Source organism: Denticeps clupeoides, chromosome 7, assembly GCF_900700375.1.
Source record: "Denticeps clupeoides chromosome 7, fDenClu1.1, whole genome shotgun sequence".
Classification (NCBI taxonomy): domain Eukaryota; kingdom Metazoa; phylum Chordata; class Actinopteri; order Clupeiformes; family Denticipitidae; genus Denticeps; species Denticeps clupeoides.
In genome coordinates, this window is record NC_041713.1 from 22017740 (window position 1) to 22042096 (window position 24357).

Genomic DNA, 24357 nt, shown 5'->3' on the forward strand with positions numbered 1-24357 from the left:
GTATTCCACCTTGGTCCTGGAAGACTCATTCATTTAAAAGAGGCGCCAGCCCCTCCCAAGATGGCGGCTCTGTTGACGCATTCGCTCCCGTAGACGGTCCATTCAACGTATTTGTCTACGGTACGAACCGGCCAATAGACAGCAGCGTGTCTCCCCTACCGGAAATGACGCAGACAAGACGTCGGAACGTCATTAGTTGTTTAAAGGTTTGAATTTAAAGTTCCGCCCTTGGTAAGGCGTCGTTAAAGCTGTGTAAAAGTAAGTATGTCAAATTGACAGTAACGTATAATCGCCGTATACGTAAACAATTTCGTTATGTTGACGCGTCAGTGCCCGCGGATCCGAGCATTGGGGGCTTTTCTAGGCTTCTCAGAGACAGAGTTCACGGTCTGCGTGTGAGGCTCATTCACTGCAGGGTATTTACTGCAGGGGATTTAATCAGACCTCGGTACAACTGGGCATTATATATGTGACAAATCAGACTTTGATGTTTGTATTTTGTTTATAGTCATTTTGGGTATATGATTGAATGGAATTCTAAATTCATTCTGAGAACGTGCTGCTGACGTTTAATTTATTTTTCTTTTTTTCTCGTTCTGATGTACTGCTTTACAGTCATGGACCACCCCCTGCTCCCTGGCTCAATCCAGAAACGGAAGGGTCCACCACTCTCTCCTGACCTCCAGGCTTCACCAATGACCGAGCTGGCCCACTGCTTCACTGGACTCAGTGCTTTCCGCACAGGGTTGGAATTTTTGATGCATCCCAAATACCTAGACGTATTTCCTAATTATACATACATACATATACACACACACACACACACACACACACACACACACACACACACACATCTATATTCAGAAGAAACTGCTGAATAGTTTAATGCATTCTCTAATAAAGGGACACACCAAGGCGCTGTCTGGACCTGTCCAACATCAGCAGTGGCAGTGCTGACGAAGCCGTCATGCCAGGATCTCCACACAGCACCCGTGGGACCGGTGAGTATGCCTGCATCGCCAGCCAGTCATGGCTTGAGGCATTTCTACCATGCTGTTTATTATGAATGTTTCATGTGGATCATGGACGTGGAGTCGGGCAAGTTCATTCATTTGTAATTACTTTACCTTCCACTTTATGGTATAGCCTAAACAAACCCACAGTGTTCCTGTCGTTCGGAAAAGAGTTTAGTTTGATTTTTCTAATAAAAACAAAATAATTACAGAGAAGGCTCCCTTGACCCCTGCAGCTGAGACATCTCCTATTCCCAGGTCTGCAATGTTTTTTTTTTCCCCCTTCGCTTTTCTGGACATTGTCATAGTGATCCAACTAAACCTCCATCCTTGCTGTTTTTCTTAGGAATAGTCGTACAAAGAGACTCCGAACCTGTTTAGTAAGTTAATGAATTGTAATGAAATGAAAACTGATGACTGTACTTCACTGAAACATGGGAATTCTTCAGACATGCATAACTGTGTTTATTATTCTTCCATTCAAATTCAAAAATCTGCTTTTATGTAGACTGTATAACACATTTTTTTGTACATTTACATTTTACAAATGTGAATTGCATGTGTGAGAGGCTGACTTGAGATGGCATTTGCCAAATTGTCTGAGCGTGCATGTATGAATGTTCAAAAGCGTGTGTTCGCCATGTCTATGTGCATCTGTGGATTGTAATACTGCCACTATTTTAAAGCCCAGATTAATCTGCAGCAGCCCGAAGCTGCCCGCCACCTCGGGGCTCAGGAACAACAAGGAGAATGTGAGTTACCTTCTCCACATGGTGCCAGTATTGTATCGGAAACGGAATGGGATCAGGGTTCGGCACAACCTCTCCAGTGGTGTCTTAATACCCTTTAAACTCTGACGTTGCCCTCAGGTGCTTCCTGGAGATCAGTGGGAGATCCCTGGAAAACTGTATCCGCCCCGTATAGACCCTAGCGCCTCGGCGAGCCCTATCTACCCAGAACCTCCTTCATATGGGTGTTCCATAGAGCCCACAGAGAACCAACATGAGGTTAATAGAAGTGCCATTTCTTTTCTTTGTTAGTTTTCTACATTGTTAGTTTTCTACATTGTATGTTTCTACATACATACAATATTATCTAATATTGAGGATGGTAATATTTTATATATCACTGTTTATCTGACCTTCAGGATTCTGTTGAAGCGTCCATGTCTTCAAGCATGGCTCAGCTCCTGTCTGAGCCTCTAATGAATCAGGATGTGAATCTTTCCTCGGTACGTTTTTGTATGTGTGTGAGTGAGAAAGAGACAGCGGTTTTTCTAACACTGTGTCATTGACCTCCCACCAGAAATCCGTCTGCCTTAAAGCTGGCCATCGTCTCTTTCGTTCACCTTCCATGCCAGAGAGCCTTGAGCGTATGAAACTGAAACGCTTCACCAGCTCCCCTCAGTCTAATCCACCCCTCAAACGCCATCGCACAAATCCAGCCATCATGGAAGAGGAGCCCCAGGACCAGTATCTGGCTCTAGATGAAGGGTATAGGGTAAGATTATATTCTGAAATGAGTCCGACTCTCTTTCCAAAGTTAACAAAAGTCTGGGGATGGTGATGCTTGTCACATTGTCACTTACTATACCACACTTGCTCTATGGTCCTGCAGTGGCTAGAAATGGCGATATGTATAAAGAGTACTTTGGTCATTCTGCTTCACCGTTCAGAGAGTGGCAGCTCAGACGTTCGAACCTGGAACTTCTCCCCTTATGTCGTCATAAGGGGAAAGGTTAAATTCTCATGCTTTTTCCGCCCAGAGAATTTCCAACCACGCCATCTAAAAGGAACTCCACTGACCGTCATGGCTTGAAAATAGCATTTGCTCCGTGATTGGATGTAAAAAAAAACGAGACTCAACCTCCTGTCTGTGCCAAACATTGTGGTTGGTGAATGGTGCTGATGACGTCATTTCCGCTCTCCTCCTCGTCCCGCCCCTCTCCTCCTCATTAGCATTTAAAGCTACAGACACCAAAACGGCACATCCTGGGAAATCTCATAGTGGGACTGGATCAAAGTGGCAGTAATTCTGCTGAGGCTGAATTTCACAAAGAAACTTCAGTATTAGGGGACGAAAAAAATGTTCATGTCAGTGGACCTTTAAACATGCCATTGACCGCTGATGTAAAGCCAATAAATGGTTTCAAAAGAATGAGTCAAAGGGTGGCAACTTTGACGAATGGGAATGGTTAACATACTAGAACAATTGAACTGATAGTAGATTTTGACTGGTGCAGAAGCGTAGTTGGATCTAAATGTCAGGAAATCTCTTGGATGTAGATGTATGATTCCGATCCAGAATCTGTAGTAGCCATGTTTGTGTTTTCCCTCAAATGCAGCCTTTGCTGAAGAAGACGGTCTCTCTCTTTGAAGTGAACGATCATCACTTGATTGGTGACAGCTACAACACTGAGCTCATTGGAGACTTTAGTAAGGTACTGATTAAATGCTATTAAATAATAATTCTTTATAATAAATAGAAAATTCCACTTTGTGAGAGGTGAAATGGTTAATACCGACACGCCAGTTGTATCATGAGAATTCTGCCAAGTACATTCCTGTAAAGAGGCTTCTGTTGGACTTACTAGAGAGGGGTTATGCCAATGCATCATGTTTTTCCTCTTGATATTTTTGTTGAATGCTTAAAATTGAATTTGGTCTATAATTTTAAAAATAATATACAGTAGAGGCCAAAAGTTTGGACACACCTTCTCATTCAATGTGTTTTCTTTATTTTCATGACCATTTACGTTGGTAGATTCTCACTGAAGGCGTCAAAACTATGACGGAACACATGTGGAGTTATGTACTTCACAAAAAAAGGTGAAAACATGTTTTATATTCTAGTTTCTTTGCTCTGATTACTGCTTTGTACACTCTTGGCATTCTCTTGATGAGCTTCAAGAGGTCGTCACCTGAAATGCTTTTCCAACAGTCTTGAAGGAGTTCCCAGAGGTGTTTAGCTCTTGTTGGCCCCTTTGCCTTCACTCTGCGGTCCAGCTCACCCCAAACCATCTGGATTGGGTTCAGGTCCGGTGACTGTGGAGGCCAGGGCTCCACTTTTTGTTAAGTACATAACTCCACATGTGTTCATTCATAGTTTTGATGCCTTCAGTGAGAAATGGTCATGAAAATGAGAAGGTGTGTCCAGACTTTTGGCCTGTACTGTACCTCAGTGTATCAGTGCTTTGTACTTTGTACAGGGTGGTAGTAGCCTAGTGGTTAACACACTCGCCTATGAACCAGAAGACCCGGGTTCGAATCCTACTTACTACCATTGTGTCCCTGAGCAAGACACTTAACCCTGAGTTGCTCCAGGGAGACTGTCCCTGTAACTACTGATTATAAGTCGCTCTGGATAAGGGCGTCTGATAAATGCTGTAAATGTAAATGTACTTCCATGCTGCAGAAATGATAAAACCTTTTGGTGTTTGTTGGATATTTGGGTCTCTGTTACACGCTTTTCATGATTGTGTCATATAAACTATAGAATATGTGAACTGGCTGATCATTATCATTTATTATCAAACCACACGTGGGCTTCACTAATGTAATATGGTTTGTGTGTGTGCGATTATAGGTGTGTGCTTTACCCACTGTGACTGGCAGACATCAAGATCTGAAGTACATCACTGGAGAAACTGTTAAGTGTTGACAAAAAAATGCGCACACACACACACACACCACAGAGGAAGAGGAGTTTATTCGATTTTTCTCTGGCCTGGGCTTATGGGCCTGTCATTTGTTTCCACATGACATTGCTGCCCACGTTTTCTCACTGGCACACGTTTCTCCCTCTCCGATCTGTTGCTCCAGATGTGTGCCCTGCTTGAGGGATGCTACAGCTGTCTAGTGGAGCTTTTTCTGGTGGTGGACTGCAGGTACCCCTATGAGTACCAAGGAGGACACATCAAGGGGGCACTGAACCTGCCCAACTCGGATGAGGCGGTGAAGTACCTTCTGTCCCAGCAGATCAAGCAGACGACACCCGACAAGAGAGTGCTGCTGGTGCTGCACTGCGAGTTCTCTTCAGAAAGGGCACCACGCACGTGAGAAATGCACAAACGTCCTGCTTAAATCTGTCATTTTTAGTATTTTGTATTTACTGATAAGCCATCTTTTTCACATTCTGTTAAAACAACGAATCATTTTTTTTTTTGGCACACGGCGCTATGCTTAGCCAAAATAGGGCCCTGTTATCCACCTTTCTATCTTGATCGGTATCAACCAAGCAAAACCTGTACAGTGTTGCTGATTAAAGGGACGTCCGCATGGAGAGAAGCTCTCTGATGTCCCCCCGTCTTGCTCTGTTAATGCTGATGTCTTCTCCTGTCTGTGGGTGGTGCATGTGGGTGCAGCTGCCGTCTGTTGCGGAGCGTGGACCGCAGCAGGAACGAATACCCCTACCTGAACTACCCTGAGCTCTACATCCTGAAAGGTGGATACAGAGACTTCTATCAGTCCTACAGAGTAAGAGCACATTACAGACACGACCTGCCCGTTCCGTTCTCACGCTGAATGGCGATCTTTTACTGAGGTGTCACAGTGTGGTTTCTGTGTAATACAATAAGGACGATTTGGCATTTGGCATACACATTTATGGGTGTTTCAGGTGTACTAGTATGAATTAAAAATAAATAAAATTATTATTTAATAAAATATTGCATATATTATACTGATATCTGCAACATGTTCTAAGAAAGTTGGTATAGGGGTCATTTAGAATTGACAGCTTCTGAAATGTGAAACAGACCAGATGAGGTCAACATATTAAAATGTATATAGCGCCTTCAAAGTCCAAGACATTATAGATGAAGAATGGTTCAGCGCATAATGCACTACCATACCCCACCAAGTATGTTGTATTCAATACAGTGTAAACCAGAACAATATGCAATGAAAAGACAGACACACTATACACATTTTGAACAAGACAACACAAGTTGTTTACAAGTGCAACAAAACTGCCCAGAAAAGCTGGGAATAACCCTCTGAAGATTATTTGCTTTTCATTGCAGAAAAAATGCCACAAGTGTGTGTTTTTGATTCAGGATTTTTTTAATTTGTTCTATGGTTTCAGAAATTGAACTGCTTGAATAAAAACAGATGGGGTGTTCTAAAGCTAAACTGGAAATATAGCAAATAATGTAATTCAATGCACTGGTATCACAAATGTATAAAATAGTCGTCCTGAAAAAGAGTGGAGTTGTCCTTCTGTGAAGAATCACCTGTCTGTCCCTGCAGGAGCATTGTGAGCCCCAGTCCTACTGCCCCATGCACCACCAGGACCACCGGGAGGAGCTGCTCCGCTGTCGCATGCGGAGCCGGGCCACTGCTGAAGACCGTCGCCGCCAGCAACTCGTCTCACGCCTTGGCAAATCCTGACCCAGTGGGTGGACACATGTGTTAAATGTGAATTAAAAGCAAACATTTCAAAACGATGTTTCAGGTTAGTATCTGCAGCGGCTGGAAATGTAGAGAATGCCAGCTGTGTGTGTGTGTGTGTGTGTGTGTGTGTTTTCATTTTTTCATGATATCACAAATATGAATTTGTGCTCACTGCTGAGTTTAGTCATTCCTTTTGACAAAAATCATGTTTGACTCGCAACCTGTTTTATCATGGTTTTTACCACATGTTTTTAACTGAACTGAATAGAGACTGCACTTGCACCATGAATTTTATTAAAGCAACCCAAGTGATACCGTGATTTTTGTTGTTCTGTAAAACATTACGATTTATTGAACTACAACCACAAATCAAAAATATTTGGGACACTATGGAAAATCCCTTTTAAAAATTTTATTTCTAAATGTAATAATACTTACATTTCTTTCCACTTTGAATGTGATATTTCATATTTTTATCATTAATATTGTATCCGTTCCTGCTGTTTAGGCCTGCAACAAATGGACTGTAACACATTGACCACTGCTGTATCACTGCTATTCCTTTTCAAGCCCCTGACATGAACATTATTTTTGCTTTTATATCGGTCTTGTTGGTCCCCTAATAATGTATCTGAAGTCTCTTTCTGAAATTCAGCCTTGGTGAATCCAGTTCCACAATGAGGTTTCTCCAGGACATGCCGTTTTTGGTGTTTGTAGCTTTAAATGCTAATGAGGGGGAGAGAGGCAGGACAAGGAGGAGAGCAGCCAATAGAAGTTGAGAGGGCATTCACGAAAATTGTCATCAACACTATCATTGAAACGGCAAGGTGCCACTGATCAAAGCGCCGTCCCCACACACTCCTCCCCGGGCGCCTGTCATGGCTGCCCGCTGCTCACCAAGGGTGATGGTTAAATACAGAGGACACATTTTGTTGTGTTACCATGTGCTGTGCTGCTGTAGTGTATCACAATGACAATCACTTTCACTTGAAAAAGGATTTTTTCATCTGCGTTACTTTTGGTGTCTTTGCTGCATCTTTGGTGAATCTCATGCTTGCCTGATCTTTGAGTCCTGGTGTAGGTAGTCATCTCTTGCCAGGTTTGTTAGTGTTGTGTCAGTTAGTAAACGTGCCTGTTTAAATGATCTTAAATAAATGCTCCAGCTGGGAACCATCCTGAACTAAATAATGACACCAAGTCACCAGTTAAGAGCCTGATGAAAGTTCAGCGATTTCCAACTTGACTCAGATTACACAGCAGCTTTTGTCGAAATGCTCCACCCACATGCAGCTGCTGTGGATTTGCAGAGGTGTTGAGGAGGCTGGCGCAGCTGTTGTGGATGGGACAAGCTGCTGGGTGGGAATGGTTCCTCATGATGCTGCCAGATCATGTAGTAGCAGAGCTGGACTGACTCAGACACTCATTAATTTTAGATTGAAGAACGCCTGCAGGGCCACTCAGGCTCAGATCAGCAACTGCGGCCAAGGCCAAGGCAGGAGGCGCACTGGATGAGGACATTTGTCAAACTGGACTGAAGACACTGCAGCTTTATGAGCTCGTGCTCTGGTGTTCCAGTTCCAGGACTGATGAGTAAATTGAACTTGAGCATTTGTCCTCAGTAATACAGCAGTGACACGTATCTAACGCAATCTCCAGACAGTAATCAGTTCAATGACAAACCAAGAAATACAGCAGACAGAATCCATTCCAGTCTGCCTGCTCAATACGCATGAGTTCAGACTGCTGATGCTAGGGATGTTTCCAGAGACATGGGTCGTGTTTGATTAAAACCAAATGAAACTTTCCTTTTATTAATTAAGAAGTCAGTTGAGTCGTTGGATCTAAGATACATAAAGCCTTCATTGCTTGTACATGGGAGACCACCAAGCCCATTCCAACAGAGAGGTCCCCACTGGGGCAGTGGTGACCTAACGGTTAAGGAAGCGGCCCCATAATCAGAAGGTTGCCGGTTCGAATCCTGGTCCGCCAAGGTGCGACTGAGCAAAGCACCATCCCCATACACTGGTCCCCGGGCGCCTGTCATGGCTGCCCACTGCTCACTTGCAGTGCATCACAATGACAATCACTTCACTGTAGTGGTGTAATGAAATGACTCTGGATGTCAAGCAGAACACAGAAAAACAGAAAAGTAAAATTAGTGCTCAGCATAGATATATAGATAAATAATAGATAGATAGATGGATGCCTTTTTTGTCACTGTACAAGCACAGTCAGATAACGTTTGGAGCAGACCAGCAGATGCACAGTTCAACAATGATAAGTAAAATGAAAATTAAGCAGTGGGTTAAAGTAGGCCAATGCATTTACATTTGTGGCATTTATCAGATGCCCTTATTCAGAGCGACTTACAATCAGTAGTTACAGGGACAGCCCCCCCCATGGAGCAACTTAGGGTTAAGTGTCTTGCTCAGGGACACAATGGTAGTAAGTGGGATTTGAACCTGGGTCTTCTGGTTCATAGGCGAGTGTGTTACCCACTAGGCTACTACCACCCCAAATGCATTTGATCTGGAGATGAATCTCCATTCAATCTTCAAGTGTATCTTAAAGCAGAACAGTTATGCAACTCAATATTATTCTTCAAACATATACAATATTAATATGCGTATGTCAGAGAGACCCATGGAGGAATTATGCCACTAAATTGATTATTCCCTGAAAAAAAAACACTTATAAATTATTCAGTCTATGACTCTGGCTGCAACATGTCCTCAATATAAAGTCCGAAATGTAAATATTGGTCTACGTGCTAATGTGGTGAATAAAATTTTTATATTTGATATTACATGTCTTATACACACTCTGCAAACATTACATGCACATTACAACTTCACATATATCCAAAATGACTTTCTTTATTGACTAAATCTGCAGAGGTTCAGTGACAACGGTATAAAACAAATATATTTAATACATAAAACAAATACCTTTCGGCTAATGTGAAGGAACGAGAGCCAATCAGCATGGAGTAGGGGTGGGCTTTTTCATCAATCTGTAAATGATGAATGATGAAAAAATGCGTGACCAGGTTACGTATGAAGTGGTTGCACAGTTTGTGACGATCCTTTACTTTAAAAAATGCCCAACACTATGTCACTGCTGCAGAAACTGGTCATATTTCATTAAACTTCGTTAAACTAGTACAAACAAGAAAAAAAAGTTTCATTACTGATTCAAAAAATTACATAAACATTTTAGTAAAAGTGCCTCAGCTGCATTTTTGGGTTTATCGAGCATGAAATAATAATAGAAACCACAACTGAAAATGATGTGCTGTTATGGGCTGCGGAATTAATAGCGCGGATAAAAAGGAGTTTGTCACTGGTGGCTACAGCAGATTTCCATGTCGCAGTTTTATCCTGGATAATGAGGAAACTACAAAAGAATGTACGTAAAACATAAGATCCAGGAGTCAGACACACACACACACACACACACACACCCTCCACTCCTGCTCTTCTCTGTCGTGTGATCTCCCCGTTAACACAGAGTGCACCAGCTCTCCAGCTCCAGTTCCACTGCTCTGAGCTGAGAGAGGAACATGAGCCTGCCGCCATCTGATGTGGAAACAGGACAAACCCGAAGGAAAATGCGTTAATCTGGCCACGTGAATAATAAGGTGCAGATCTAGGTGAGGCTTGGGACTCGGCGTTGGACTCGATGCTGGAGCTCTGAAAGACCTGAGAATACGGCATGTCCTCCAACACCTGGACCATGATGATCCTCACACTTCTCCTTAGTGTGTCCATTCCTGGTGAGTCAGACAGAAGTTAGCCGAAGTCGCGAAATGATTAGTAGCCCAGATGTATTCCAGATGTTTAATAGTTCAGTTGTTACTGTATGACTACATTTGTGCTATTTGAAGAAAATGGAGAAATTTAGACCCAGAAAATCTTCAGCAAATCATTTAGGGTGGTAGTAGCCTAGTGGGTAACACACTCGCCTATGAACCAGAAGACCCAGGTTCAAATCCCACTTACTACCATTGTGTCCCTGAGCAAGACACTTAACCCTGGGTTGCTCCAGGGAGGGACTGTCCCTGTAACTACTGATTGTAAGTCGCTCTGGATAAGGGTGTCTGATAAATGCTGTAAATGTAAATTTAGCTTCTGCAACTGCCGCTTATAATTTCCTGTAGCAAAATGAACCAATGCTTAATCAACTAATTATAATCCCACTTCCTGCCATCTTTACTTTTAAGAGACTCTGCCTCTCAATGACATCCCTTTTATAGCTAATCATGTTACATACCATGACATCAATTAACTTAATTGTTTTTTTCCCCAATTTCTACATTTCTTGCGCTATGTTCTGTTAAATAATAAAATTGCTTGTGTGATTTGAAAGTCATTCAGTTTTCATTGTATTTGCATTTTAAGGAATGTCCCAATTGATTAATTTTTGCATTGATTCGCATTGTTTCACTGTTATGCTGTATTTATCAAGGGTTCCTTTTATGAATTAATATTAAGAGTTGCTGCTTTAACTATAAGCATATCAATAACATATTAAACATTTCTATAAATTGATGTCTAAATATTAAACTGGAATGATTCTTCAGCATTAGCCTCAGAGGAAGAGCCAAATATGATTAACGATTTTAGGTCCTTTACATGTCATGTCAGCCATGAAACGGAAACTCCATTAAGTCCAAGGTCCTGCAGCATAATCTGACAGTTCATTGTGTGGGAGGGAACATTTTGAACACAATTCAATGAGAAAATGAAAAAAGAAAGGCTGTACAGTTTTTTCGTAGTCTATATGAATACAAAGTTCTCCTGCTGGGTAGAAAATCTGTTTTAAACACTCCAGCTGGTTGACTTTGAAACCACTTGTCCATGTCCAGTCAGTACAACAGCACTCATGGAATTTGTGGTGGTGTGTGTCACTTTGTGTGTGTGTGTGTGTGCTGTTGTGTATGATGGGTAGAAATATACTGCACAAGTCCAATTAATATCCAAAATGGTTTGGTATTTCATACCACACGATTGTCTTCTGTTCAGTGTCTGTCAGCACGACGATAAGTGCCTAGTGTTTTTTTTCCCCCTTTGTTAGTGGGTTTTAGCCATTTATTTGGAATACATTTATGTCCCCAAAATTCGCAAGTCATTGCAGCATTGGTGGAATTAAATAATTCCACCAATAATAAAAAAAATTGTGTCAAGTAAACTGTCTATGTAGCGAGAGACATTACTTTCTATATGGAAAGATTGGAGCAAGAAATAACAGAACTTCTTATGGGAAAATATTGCAGAGCATACAGAAAAAAAGATTTACTTTAGGAATCTTCAGGTCACGGGGCAGTGGTGACCTAGCTGGAGCAGTGCAGGTCTTGAGGGCAAAAAAACCCTCAAGGGGTGGGGGGTTTAGACCCCGGGCCGCCAAGGTGCATCCCCACACACTGCTCCCCGGGTGCCTGTCATGGCTGCCCACTGCTCACCAAGGGTGATGGTTAAAAGCAGAGGACACGTTTCATTGTGTCACCATGTGCTGTGATGTTTCACAATGACAATTTCAGGCAAAAAAAACTCAGTGTCTAACCTTGAGTACCGTGAAATTATGAGGATGCATTATGTGTGGTGTTGGATGGTGGCTTGCAGATTGAGCAGTGATTGGGTATTCATTTTTGTTCTGTCTTTGGTTATTATTATTTAACTCAACTAGTCCCTGGCCGCTAGCAGCCTCTCACTTCCCCGTTGTAGTTTGTATTCTTTCTTTGACTTGTAAATCTCTTTCATTTCCTTTTGTTCCCATTTGTGAAAACCAAGCAGAGCCTTACACACATACAATATCTCACATTTTTTTAAATATTCTGTTATATTGTTTCCTTGGATCAACACTGAAGATATGATATGATGTCAAGTGATCAGTGAAGAGCTTGTATAACAGTGTAAATTTAACTCAACACACCGACATTAACGTCTAAACCACAGGCAACAAGAGTGTGAGTGAAAATGTTGAAATGAGCCATTTTCCCTCGCCAGTGTCATGTGACTGGTTAGTGTTAGATGGTCTCAGGTGTGTTAAACTTGGCATTGTCAATCTCACACCCTCTCATACTGCTCACTGTAGTTCGACATGGCACCTCGTGGAAAAGAATTCTTCGAGGATCTGAAAAAAATGTGTTGCTCTACATTAAGATGGTTCAGGATATAAGTTAAGATGGTCCAACACCTTAAAACTCGATGGCCAAGACCATACAGCGGTTTAGCAGGACAGGTTCCATGACCCTCCAAGACGACCACTGAATTGCTAGAGAAACTGGGGGTAAAGGTGCTGGACTGGACAGCATGTCTCCAGACCTGAACCCTATTGAGCATCTGTGGTTCATCCTCGAAAAACAGATGGTGGAAACAGATGGTGGAAAAGGTCTTTAACATCCACCAGGAGACAACCTGTGAAGGTCTAGTCAACAGGGAAGTTAAGGAAGTTTTTTTTTTTTTACTTTTACTTTATTGTACTAGCTATACATTAACTTTTCTTTTTCATCTTTATTAAATTGTTATGAGGGAATTGTGGTCTTAATTGTTTTAAATGTTGTGTCCATGCAGGGACGGTGGGAGCAACAGCCTCTGTGGACTGCATTTCAGCAGAGCATGGGTGTGTGCAAGACCCCGCGTGTGTGGATGCTTATCGGGTTCTGGAATACTGCACTGCTGAGGAGGCGGTGGCCATGCTGGGCCCTGACAGCCAGAAGGAGTGCCTCGAGGCCCAGAGAACCTTGCAGAGCTACCGCCCACTACAAGTTTGCAAGTGCCACCGCGGTTCAAGGCAGGAAGAACGCTGTCTGAAGGTCTACTGGACTGTTCGTTTCAGTGGTGAGTTTTAATGTCTTTTTTTTTGGAGTTTTATGTGCTGATCAGCCGTTGCGTTATAAGACCACTGAATGTAGAGGGCAAATGCTAAAAAAGATATCGTTTTTACATGCTTCCCCACACCAAAAGCAGCCGTTCCAAAGTTGCGGTGCTGAATGCGATTGTGTCGACATGCTATAGAGTGAGGTTGGATCTCTTCTTTGGGCCGATAAGCATTATATAAGACAGAAAGCTCTATCAATTATCACACATTTAAGGAACAGCCTAATGGCAATAAAATGATTTTGCTGTTAATCTAAATATCATACAATGGCATTGAAATATTTTAAATAATTTGCTATTGCAGTTAACACATTCACTAAATGAAACAGTACCTGTCCAGAGCAGACGTCACAAACTGTGTCACTTTCAAATTGTCCTGCATCGCCTTCGTGCCGCCCTGGAATAAAAAAAACTGTTCCGCCATGATTCATACGTTCTTCAGAATTCGGTCTTTGCTGACAGTAGGAGCGCTTCTGCCCCAGGACTTGTTGGGTGTCGCGGTTACAAATGAACACCGGTGGAGATGCTGCGGTGGTGTACGAGATCACTGAAAACAGATAGTATTCCATTTACAAAAAACAAAAGTCATTGTCGCCATTTTTAAATAATCGACTAATTGCTTCATTCCTTGTTCAGCCCCTAAGTAGTTTTAAATAAAACTTAAATAAGTAAAACTTTTAATTGGAAGAGATCAAAAGACCTGTCTCTTCTGTCACTCATTTAGCATCTTACTAGGACATTGTAGACCTTGGATGCGGTTCCCCAAGGGGACAAAAATATCCAAATTTATCGCAAATCTTCAGGAAGTGCAATAAAATCTGTCATTTCGATTCCATTTTTTTTTTTTTTACATCCTGCGGGGTCTGATTTAAGCGCGGATACTTCTGTTTCAGTCTATGATGAGTACACAGTGTCTCCATATGAGGAGCTGGAGCTGTTGCGGATTAAGGAAATGAACCGATTGGCCCCCATCATGGAAGGTAGAGCGCAACTCTCGGCCACATCGACTGAATTACGCCGTATTCTCTGTTTCATTTTGTTTCATCACTCGTTTGTGCGCACAGCCTCCTCATTGGCCTTGGTCAGGCAGAACCAGTGTCTGAAGGCAGCCCAGGAGTGTGGAGGCTTTGAGAAGTGCGGTTCTTTGCGCTCTGAATATGTGGTGGCCTGCACCAAACACACCCCTGGCTCTGACGGCACTTGCAACCGGCAGAAGTGCCACCGGGCCCTGCGACGCTTCCTTGAGCGCGTTCCAGAGGAGTACGTGTTTGCCCTGCTGTTCTGCCCCTGCTCTGACATGCTGTGTGGTGAGCGTCGGAGAAAGACCATCGTCCCATCGTGCTCGCATGAGGAACGTGGTGAGAAACCCAACTGCATGAGCCTACAGGGGTATTGCATCCGTGATGAGCTTTGCAGGTGAGCTGTTCTTTTCTTTTTTAACCCTGTGACATTTGTATTGCGCCCAGATGTTTTACTGTAGAACTTCAAGCTGCACGACTCGTCAGTATCTTGCCGGTACACTTCCACCATGATTCTGAAATGTGGTCTCTGCGTTTTACCCGTCCCCTGAGGGAGCAGTGGGCAGCCATGACAGGCGCCCGGGGAGCAGTGTGTGGGGATGGTGCGGTTCAGGATTCAGACTGGCATCCTTCCTATAACGGGTCTGTTTCCTCACCCACTACATTTGGGAATGTAGGGACCTTGCAGAAGGAGTGAGTAAGACACAACACATAAAGCATACTTTGAGCCATTTTATGGTGAGAAGTGATTAGAAGGCATGGCTCTAGCTGTGGGAGGATGACCTGCTGAACATCCCCAAGGCTGATGTGCTGGACATCGAGATGGAAGTCCTGGACCAGCTTGGTACTTGATCCATGCACAGGTTCCCACACCCTAACAGAATTGTTGTATGATTTGTCTACTGTCGGTATGTATGTATGTGATGGAGCCCAAGGGAACAGGGATGATTGACATGTCGCATGCACTGGAACAGAATATTGATTATTGAAGCAGTACGGCCTTAGGAACTGTCCCAGGTCCTTAATTGTGCACTGGACCTGCCCGTTGGTCTGAAGGTTGTAACCTGTTGAGGGGTCGATCCCCCCAGACACCAGAAGAATTTTCCCTACACGCAAGATGTGACTTGCGGACTCCAGTCTGACAGAATCTCCTCAGAAAAGCCGGAATACCTGAACCCATGATGGAAAAGGACAGGCAAGGGGAAGCAGTGACGCATCTTTGATCCGCAAGACTGTGGATTTAGTTTAGTCAACGGTAGTCAATAACAATTTATGAAATTGTATTTTAACCTAAGGTGGCTCGCGTGGACTTTGGGTTCTGTTGCATGTGAGCGGATGTGTGATGTTTGCAGAGCATTTTGTATGTTATTGTCAGGCCCTGCTTCACAATGATTTTTCTGGTTGGACTTTTCATCTAAACCCTTCTTAAATTATGTGTAAGAGTTCATTTCATAATTTAAAGGATTCCTAACCCACTGGGCCATGAAGCACAGAGTGCGCTCACTCCTCTGAACATTATTTGTGCTCATTACCATAAATCAGATCAAGAAATGTAGATATAAAAAAATATTTATACTTTCATACCGAAAGGTTGTTACCTATGCTGAGCAGGGGTGACGAAATAAAATGTATTTAAATGAAGGCGCATTAGTTAAAGCGGGTGTTTTTCTTGAGTAAATGTCTAAATTTGTGCATGTTTGTGCGTGTGTAAGATCTAGGTTGGCAGATTTTCAGCACAACTGCCAACCTTCCACCAGCTCCCCCAGCGGCTGTGTGAGGGAGAACATTGCTGTTTGCCTGAAGGCTTACTCCGGTCTCATAGGTAATCCACACAACGCCCACGATGACTGGCATACAGAGAATGACAACTATGCGATTATCAGCCTCAACTCATATTTACTCAAAAGACAACCAACACCAGTCAAAACCATTACAGGAATGATAATGTCCCCTGAACCGATGTGTCCTTACGTGTCACCTGCAGGGCCACCAACACCCCTGTCATTCCAGGCAGATGAAGAGGATATCTGAAATCATTGTTATTTGTTAGAATAATTCAGAGATTTGATCATTCGGTTCTTTCCAGGAACCATCATGACCCCAAACTATGTGAGCAATAGCAGTATGGAGGTCTCACAGTGGTGCACCTGTGAAGGTAGTGGAAACCAGTGGAAAAGCTGCCTGCAAGTGTTGCTGATGTTCAGTAGCAACCGCTGTTTGAGTGAGTTTAATGCTTGCACGATTTAACCTTTTCATAACTCACACAATCTAACACACACCAAAGCACCCACAAGCTGTTTGACAAAGTATGTACAGTTGAAGTTTACAAAAATAAAGGGATCTATATTGTCATTTTTGTGCATGATTTAAGAGTACAAAATATCCAATGCTGCTGATGAAGGTCATCTCACCATCTATGCTGTTTGCTGCTCACTTCCTAAGAGAATGCCATTGAAAATACAGTCAGCTCCTTCAGCAGCCTGTTGCCCTGGCCTGTGGAGAGCACAGCCATCCCGACACCTAGATCTTCATCTCCTGTGCTCCAGGAGAAGACCAGCGTGAGTCTTAACATTCTTCCAGAGCTGAAGACAGTGAGTATACACTCAAAACACAAATGTACAATTTACGATATTGGTCCAGGATAGAAGCCTACATGGACTAGGGGAGTGGTCCAATACAACTAAAAGAATTTGTAGCATAAAAATAAACTGCAGTTGTATTTTTTTTCTTCTTATTCTCCTTGTTTAAAACGGTAGGCTATAAAGAGTCTATATAGCCTAGAGGATGGTGTTCAAAAAACAGCTTTATTGACCTACGAGACAAACAAACATAAAGGAATGTGCTTTGGCAAAAGGGAAGTGGAAACGGGAGAAGGGAAGTCTCACACTCCACACACAACCACATCTGAAAACACATTAAAACACATACACAGGTCACGATTCTGACCCAAAGTGCTGGCGTGGATGCGTCTGGGCTTCCCTTACCTCATTTCCACTACACTGGTGCTGGTGCCAGGTGCCAGTTCTGCCTGTGGCCACACGGTAGGGATTCACAGGAAAGCCTGCGGCTGTGCCGGCACACCGACTTGGACAGAAAGCACGTGACAGAACAACAAGACTGGACCAGAACCCTGGTGCAGGCATTCCTTTAAAGGTGGGGGGACATGTGAGGGGACTTGGGAGGGAGCAGGGCCTGAACTCAGTGTCCTGGGACCGGTGATCCCTGGACGATCATCTGAGGATGATCATCGTCACAATTAATTTGATCTTCCTATTGGGTGTCTTATTGGGATATTATTAGTACAGATGAAATGCCTCAGTACAGATGAAATGTGCTGACCTCTGTGGGCCTGGTCAACCTTCGGCTTCTACAGAATTTCTTTGTATTCACTGCCCACCAGGTTAAAACTTGGTCTACTCCTTTTCTTCAAGCTCACTTGGTGTGGTAATTTCCTCACATTTCCTACCAATTTATGCTGATGTCTTGCTCGGGGACACAATGGTAGTAAGTGGGATTTGAACCTGAGTCTTCTGGTTCACAGGCAAGTGTGTTACCTACTACCACCCATCTACAGCCCATCATCTAAAACTCTCCTACCAAAACCAAACTAATATTAATTCTAGCAGACTATTCACCATAAACATGAGATCCCAATTTCTGCATTTGTGCAATATTAATAACTAAGATCCTATTTGTTTCCTATACAGAACTGAATTCAATTGAAAATTCAAAACCCTTACTGTCTAATCTCGAACAGTCATAACCTCCTCCCTGTCCCACATACCTGTTTAAAGACATGTGGTGACCGAGCTTTTACCAAATTCGGAAAATGCATTATCCCCATATTAGATTTGCTGATTCTTTTAAATCTTTTAAAAGGCAGCTGAAGACGCACTTGTTTTGTCAAGCTTTTGTTTTTGTAAAGCACCTTGTGACCATTGTGAAAAGGGCTAAATAAATTAATTTTACTAGCATCTTCATTAGCACATGTCGAGACACTTCTACTTTGTATATGTAACATTGGTTATAAGTTTCCTCTATGGCCAAGTAAAATAATTTTTCTGTCATTTGCTTAATTGAGTTGGGTTTTTTTTGTTTTCAGTCAGGTGAATGTTTCAATATGGTCAAAACCTTTAAAGCACTGCTATAAATGCAGACTGAGATTAATGGGAGCTTCACTCATCTTCACAGGTCAAAGGTGAAGACAAGGAGAAGAGAAGTGAAGAGCTGAATGCAATCCCTGCATACACTCAGAAGGAATCGAGCACAGGACCTGAAGCCTGGGTGGGTCAGAGGGAGTCAGGGAGCTCGGTGTCACCTCAGTCCATTCTGCTGCTCCTGCTGTGTGCTGCTTCCAGGTGCCTGTATGAGGAGTAGAGAGATCCAATTCCGGACAGCTGCGGTGCCTCCGGAGAACTGGGTCAAGATAAGATGGCAGGAAGGTGAAACAACTGGCAGAAGGACGAATTGCTCCTCATCCTCCACCGTGTGTTTCCTGCTTCTACTTCACTGGCTTTATACCCATCATGATTAGTATTTAGTAAGACTCCTTTAGCAAATGGCACTGCACCTAATGGACTTTACATTTTTACTGGAACTGTGGAGATCTTGACAAAACCTTCATTTTGTGCCGCATGAGGTATTGATTTTTTTTTTTAATCTGGAATACCACACCATTTTCAGTTTAATCATTCTAGCCAACTTTGTCAGTCCATAATGCTTTCTTATAATTGTGAAAAAGCCATAGCTCATAAGCTCTGACTATTTTTTCACTCCACAGATGTAAATAAAATGCTGAAAAGAAATGTCATTTTTAATCATCTACTCAGTTAACTCACATTCTGTAAAATAGAAAGAGAAGAGAAGGACAGCCAGAGGCACAACACTGCATTACACTGAGTGGCCTGTCTGCTCTCTGCCTAGTTCATGTTAGTTCATTTTTTTAAAAACCAGAAGCAACTGAACCAGAAGACCCAGGCTCTAAATGAACCTGCGCATGGAGAGATTATGGGATGATCATGGCTTCTGTGTACAGAATCACCTGAAGAGCATGGAGGCAGAGTTGGTGGCATCGAAAGAAATAGATGGAGGTAGCAAGTGGACAGAGAGAAGCTCCAGATTTACAGTTTTATGAAAAACATCCTACTGAACAATATTTATTTCAGAGCTTTTAAAAGTTGCCTTGAGGATCCAATGCTGTCACTCTTCAGAGAGTCAAAGTTAAGGATGCGGCCCCATAATCAGAAGGTTGCCGGTTCGAGTCCTGAACTGCCAAGGTGCCTCTGAGAAAATCACCGTCCCCACACGCTGCTCCCCGGGCGCCTGTCATGGCTGCCCACTGCTCACCAAGGGTGATGGTTAAAAGCAGAGGACACATTTTGTCGTGTCACCGTGTGCTGTGCTGCAGTGTTTCAGAATGACTTTCACTTCACTTCACTTCACTTAGAAGCATAACTTGCAATTGGCCACTGTAAATACATTTTCTCAGTATTACTAATACACAACATATGTCACCATGAAACATTTGTAAGCATGATTGATCAGCAGCATTTATTATGACTAATTAGGATTAAAATACAGCTAAATGCTTGTCTCTTTACCAATCTGTCATCTACAGGGATTTGTACTACTGAGAGTGGTTCTTTATTATTCAGCAAAATAACTATATCTTAACTTGCCCTTTACATGAAAATACCCTTGTCTTAGATTAGAAGTTATTTCTGATAATAAAGGTGTTTTGTATGAAAATAATGGCTTCATTAAATAATGGATTTTTAAACTTACTAAGTGGTTATCAATCCGGGGGGAATGCATCTTAAGCTCTGGTAAGTATTTTGCAACCATTTAAATAATGGAATATTTAAACAGAAAACTCACTACAACAAAAATTACATTTTGTACATAATTTCTATTTAAAAAATTTTTTTTTTGTTTTTTTTATACATTTATTTAAATACATTAGGCCCAGGGCACATCATGGATGCTGAATTTTGACAGACATTAAACGAATGTTTTTCATGTTTTCCATTAGGCAGTGTAGTGATGTCTCCATCTTCCATGTTATAAAAATGCCCCAGGTGTTCCAGGAAGTGCGGTGTGCTCCCCATTCCCCCCATCCTCCTATGAGAGCCATAAAGCCAACATTTAATAAACCAGTACAAATGAGCAATACTGTTTTAAAAGCATTGTGTGGTTTTTTTTTGCTATTAAAAGATTTCATTTGCTTTGTGTGTCAGTTATGGCTCCAATATGGCACTCGGTCATGACACAGCGTCCATTAGAAGTCATGTGATCATAATTTCTTCACAACGGTTCAGCTCAGGTCAGACCAAAACCAAGGAAGAGTGACTGTGTGTGTGTGATGGTAGGAATGACTGTAAAAGACTGTGACACAGTGTGCATCTGAATGTGTGTATCTGTGCCTCCAGGGAGGACGACTCCATATGCAGGAGGCCAGTGAACCCATCTGCCCTCCAGCTCACATTTACATCTGCAGCTGGTAAAGTAACCAGCATACCAAGTATTTTGGGGGACGGTCTTCACTTACAAAAAACGGTGGTTCTTTATCAACCCAGCAACTTTGCTGGAACACATTTGCATATTATGAAGCTGTCCACAAAACATAAGAGCAAAATGCATTGTAGTTATATCTATAAGTAATATTTATTCTTTTAAATATACAGTACAGGCCAAATGTTTGGACACACCTTCTCATTCAATGTGGAGTTATGTACTTAACAAAAAGTGGAGACCTGGCCTCCAGTCACCGGACCTCAACCCAATCCAGATGGTTTGGGGTGAGCTGGACCAAGAGTACCTGGATGGGCTTCAGCAACTGCAACCCACATTAGCATTACGTGGGTATGCATAGTGAGTGAGTGAATGAGTTTGAAATGAATTTGGAGTTTCTAGAATTGGAGGTTGAGTAAAAATTATACATACAGGCTTAAATATATACATTCGACCAAACCAAATATTTGCTTGAATATACTTTACTAAGTTGCACATCGACCTGGACCTTTCGGTAGCCATCAAACAGAGAACGAGGAAATTGTCTCCAACCGTTCCAATAACAAGGATCATTCAATCCAAATGTCATGCATGGAAGCTAGTTGGTAGGAAGTCATTTGTTTTGGGATTCTGTTCACAAACCTGGCTGCTGGAATGTCTCGAGAGATCTGATAACACTGGCACTCACTTGACTTTTCCATGTTTCCGTGTGTTCTGTGACTGCTAGGAAGGAACTTTGCTGATTTTGACTTCGAGCACCACCCAGGATGCACAGTATTGGTTCTTGCAACATTTAACACTCCAGACCAATTAGTGTAGGAGTTTTACACATGACCACGCTGATGGCCTGAGAGTAAAGAAGAAAAATACTGGCCTCGCTGTATATTCATTTTTGCACGGCATATTCATCAGCTTGTATTTCAGCGACACCCTCGACAAGGTTGAACGAATAAATATACTTGAAAGCGTGTTCCTGTAAATGGACTTGCCACCAGCCCTGAGGTAATTAAAGAGCAATATGTACAGCGTGTCTAAATTGCAGTCAGTCAGTGAAGGCATCAGCTTGACAGTAAAGTCAATGGATAGCGAAGCCTACTATATAATAGAGGAAAGGTGAAACATTCGTCATAAAATTATATCGCAACCTCTACGCAGGTGCATACCAAGGCAGTTTGATGAGCCCACTTTTCTTGTATTGATCAATTATTAGCATGCAGGCTGAGACATTTATTGAGATCAATTCTCATTACTATAATTAGCCTAAACAATCAATAATACTTAATGAGTCGGACATTTGATGAAATTCCTGAATGAACTATGTTCACTCAATCCTATTTAATAAAGTTCTTAAAAGAGCCCTTTAGAACCCATTAGCCCTTTAGTGACGATTACGTTAGGAAGAGCATTCGGCATAAAACGCCATGGTGTGGACATGCAACGGAGAAAGAGGCGGAAAAAGAGATGTTGAAGAGATCTAGTGAGAGTCAGGGTTTCTTAAAAAATATGAAAGTGTCACAATACGGACATTTCCTGGAAATCCAGATGAGAATTTTGTGTTGTCTTCTGTTTCCTGATTGTTTCCATCTGTTATCATTATAATTGTATCCTAGGTCTTTTATCTTTGTTTCATGTGTAATGTAGTTGTGATGGTCCCTGTGCCCTGTTTTACTTAGATCCATTTTACCTGATCCATCCACCAGATTCACTGAATAATTCGATAAGATGTATTAAAACATAGCACTGGTAGAGACAGCTTTTTTACTTACCTGGAATGTAACACATCTTTTGCAACTCTGCCAGTACTACATTACATTACATTTACAGCATTTATCAGCATTAGTACTACAACCAGGGCTCTAATTGTTGATATCTGTAGGATCAAGCGGTGGGTTTTTTTGGGATTGGAAGAAGTCTGGCTGTTTTAAAGGCACAAATTTCCCATGAACACTATGCCATGACGCTTCATATATATCGATTGGCTGTGTGCTTTCTTTAGCATCGGTAGTAAGGAGGTGAATCAGTTATGTGTAACAGCTGGATATGTGTAACCAGTTACAGCTGGACGTTGTAAAAGCTGTCAAAGCAACGGCCATCCTGAGATGGAGAGTATTGGGTTTCGGTTTTAGAACTTACTCATGGTCATGCACAAGCACTCTTGACAGGACTGATTTGTATCGAGTTTCAGAACAAATGGAGGACAAAGCTTAAAGATGACTATATGAGGATAAAGTATTTCCATGTGCAGAGATGTTTTACTTCACAACATTTCATATAAAGTCAGATTTTGTGTTATGTAGTCAAGAAAAAAATATTTTTTTCAACCATACTATATGGTTGAATTCATTATTGAGTACATTTATGGCACTTTAAAGGACCAAGGTTTAATGGTGATAGTAGCCTAGGGGGTAGCACACTTGCCCATGAACCAGAGGACCACAAAGTCACAGGATCAAACCCCACTTACTATCATTGTGTCCCTGAGCAAGAGTGTCTCCAGGGGACCGTCACTTTAACTACGGATTCTACAGAAGATGCTCTGAATAAGAGTGTCTGATAAATGCAAATTTACATTTTAAGCTTGTTAAAAAATATATTATTGTATATAAAAATAATAATTTCGCAGATTGAGTTTATTATGTATTTGCAATATGACCAAAATGTTATATGCATACAGATTGTAAGACACAAACATTTTGTGAGCTGTTTCTGAAGGATTGAATTCAGAGGTGAACGGGTTGATAGAGCAGAGACAGGAGTGAGAAGGATTACAGAAAAATGGTGTCGGGGGAGCAGTGAGAGGTAATCTCAGTGCACACAGCTTAGAGCCAAACAGCAAATGACTAAATGGAGCAGACAAAGAGAGTGGTCTCAACTCCCTCCTTCAGTTCATTGCTTTAAATACAGAGAATTATGTGTGTGTGTGAGAGAGAGAGGAGGGAGAGGAGAGCCCCTTTTTCATCCTCTTCCTCGTTGCTCAGTCAAGCACGTAGTTGCACTTATTGTACACAGTCCCCTGCAACACTTAATAACCCTGTCATTCTTTGAAGCCGGGAGGGCGGAGAGGGAGAATGAGAGAGGGATCTGGAGAGAGAAAAGAAATTGGATGGAAGTGACTGTGCCTCGCTGTTCAGGCGCGGTCAAAATAATTATCTTTTTGCATGGAAAACCTGGAGGTGCTTTTAGGCAACACAATAAATATAGACAAAATGTTAAAATCTGTCCGTCGAAACATCACACAAAATGATCTGCATTATTGTGGGCCTGTGACAATGTCCACATTGGCAGTCTCTCTACTCTACAGGCACCCTGGCAGTTATTTTTTAATTATCAGGCTCTGTCTAAAAGACTGATTACTAGTGAGCACATTTCCAGGAAGTACAGAATCTTAAAGGAATTTTTTTAATAATCATGTTATCATGTGCAAGATGCTAAATGAAGATAATGAACTGACCTCTTTATCTTGAAATTTTATTTCTGTATTTAATCTGTTTTTTTTTTTTATTTTATTGAAGATGGAGTTTGGAGTCACCAGGCAGGAGGAGAA

At 42.1% G+C, this 24357-nt stretch overlaps 2 protein-coding genes across 2 annotated transcripts; both read left to right on the top strand.

Annotated features, from left to right (window-relative positions):
- The first annotated feature begins 159 nt into the window (after positions 1 to 159).
- LOC114794954 (M-phase inducer phosphatase 1-B-like) lies at positions 160 to 6709 on the top strand. Its single transcript, XM_028987855.1, has 14 exons — positions 160 to 258; positions 616 to 745; positions 904 to 1001; positions 1226 to 1271; positions 1360 to 1393; positions 1700 to 1765; positions 1883 to 2020; positions 2161 to 2244; positions 2319 to 2513; positions 3358 to 3453; positions 4599 to 4661; positions 4835 to 5067; positions 5377 to 5488; positions 6263 to 6709. Exons 2-14 carry the CDS (start codon positions 618 to 620, stop codon positions 6401 to 6403), a joined length of 1434 nt encoding a protein of 477 aa, XP_028843688.1. The 5' UTR covers positions 160 to 258; positions 616 to 617; the 3' UTR covers positions 6404 to 6709.
- Positions 6710 to 9468: 2759 nt separating this feature from the next.
- On the top strand, positions 9469 to 19108 carry LOC114794955 (GDNF family receptor alpha-4-like). Its single transcript, XM_028987856.1, has 8 exons — positions 9469 to 10181; positions 12979 to 13245; positions 14178 to 14264; positions 14349 to 14700; positions 16016 to 16125; positions 16390 to 16524; positions 16746 to 16894; positions 18495 to 19108. The coding sequence occupies exons 1-8, from the start codon at positions 10121 to 10123 to the stop codon at positions 18678 to 18680; spliced, it is 1347 nt and encodes a 448-aa protein (XP_028843689.1). The 5' UTR covers positions 9469 to 10120; the 3' UTR covers positions 18681 to 19108.
- Positions 19109 to 24357: the final 5249 nt, after the last annotated feature.